The sequence below is a fragment of the Camelina sativa genome, chromosome 4, assembly GCF_000633955.1.
Source record: "Camelina sativa cultivar DH55 chromosome 4, Cs, whole genome shotgun sequence".
NCBI lineage: Eukaryota > Viridiplantae > Streptophyta > Magnoliopsida > Brassicales > Brassicaceae > Camelina > Camelina sativa.
In genome coordinates this window covers 27741121-27742295 of record NC_025688.1, presented here as the reverse complement: position 1 = coordinate 27742295, position 1175 = coordinate 27741121, and the positions used below count along the sequence as shown (strand labels likewise).

General features: G+C 38.6%; 1 protein-coding gene across 6 annotated transcripts in view; it reads left to right on the top strand.

Annotated features, from left to right (window-relative positions):
• Nucleotides 1-1175, top strand: part of LOC104782864 (small G protein signaling modulator 1-like) — a 5695-nt gene that overhangs the window by 901 nt on the left and 3619 nt on the right. For 5 of the 6 annotated variants that reach the window (XM_010507925.2, XM_019245055.1, XM_019245054.1 and 2 more), the window contains exons 2-5: nt 106-262; nt 373-471; nt 563-666; nt 801-1037. In XM_010507925.2, coding sequence (XP_010506227.1) covers nt 128-262; nt 373-471; nt 563-666; nt 801-1037 — 575 coding nt within the window. In that variant the 5' untranslated portion in view covers nt 106-127. The remainder of the gene's footprint in view (nt 1-105; nt 263-372; nt 472-562; nt 667-800; nt 1038-1175) is intronic. The other variant, XM_010507926.2, reaches the window with a different exon arrangement.

The window sequence follows — 1175 nt, the reverse complement described above, 5'->3', positions numbered from 1 at the left end:
TTTTTTTTTTTTTTTTTTTTGGGCTGATTTTGGTTATATGAAAGGATCTGGATTGATGTGGATTCATTCTTTTAATTTTTTTATTGGTTTCTGTGATGATTGCAGAAGAGTTGGGAAGTGAGGACTGATGTGTTCTGGTGGAGAAGGAAAACAATGGAGTTGTGGCAAAGCCGGTGTAGTCAGTTTACAGAAAGTTGGATCTCTGGTTCGAGATTTGAGCGAGCCTTGTCTTTCACAATCGCGGATACAGGTTGTTATAACTGTAAGCTCTTCTCCTTATACTATTCTATACCCTTTTTAAAAAAAAATATTCTGCATCTGTAATGTTTTCTTCAATCAATAACTTATAAGTTTGTCTGTTTATATGCACAGATCGGCAAAATGCTTAAGCCAGAGAAGTGGCAAGCGTCTTTTGATAGTGACGGAAGAGTTTCTGGTTTCCAAAAGGCGCTTAAACTAATTATTTTGGGGGTATGTTTGTTTTTCTTTTGTAGAAGAATCCGTAGCAATTTCGGTTGGATACAGTGCTCTCTAATGTATGTATGATGTTGTTCTTTATTAGGGGATCGATCCGTCTATTAGAGCTGAAGTTTGGGAATTTCTCCTTGGTTGTTATGCACTGAGTAGTACCTCTGAGCACCGTGATCAGCTCAGGATAGCTCGAAGGTTAGATTGTTCGATTGAGTTAATATATTATCACAGCTTAGAGTGAGAGAGAGAGAGAGAGAGAGAGAGAGAGAGAGAGAGTGCTATTATCAAGTTAAGTTCAATCAAAAAAACTTATGTGGATTTTCACGCAGGAAGCGGTACAATGAGTTGCTCAAGCAATGCCAGACGATGCATTCAAGTGTGGGAACTGGTTCGCTTGCTTATGTTGTGGGATCTAAAGTTATGGATATGCGGAAATCTTATAGAGATGAGACAGTAAAGGTTGCTACTACAGATGAAAGCAGAGATGAGGAAGCTTGTATAGATAATAATGATAATGCTAATACTGAGAATCATCACAGTGATTACAGTAATAATGGTACTGATACATCTCATGTACACAGAAGGGGAAGTTCTAGTGAGTCTGTTGATTTAGTAAGCGGAAGAGAGAGTCCAGAGAGCGTAGTATACAACACTTCCTCTTTTGTATCTGCCTCTAGTCCGTATGGATATGCTTCCCCTGACGG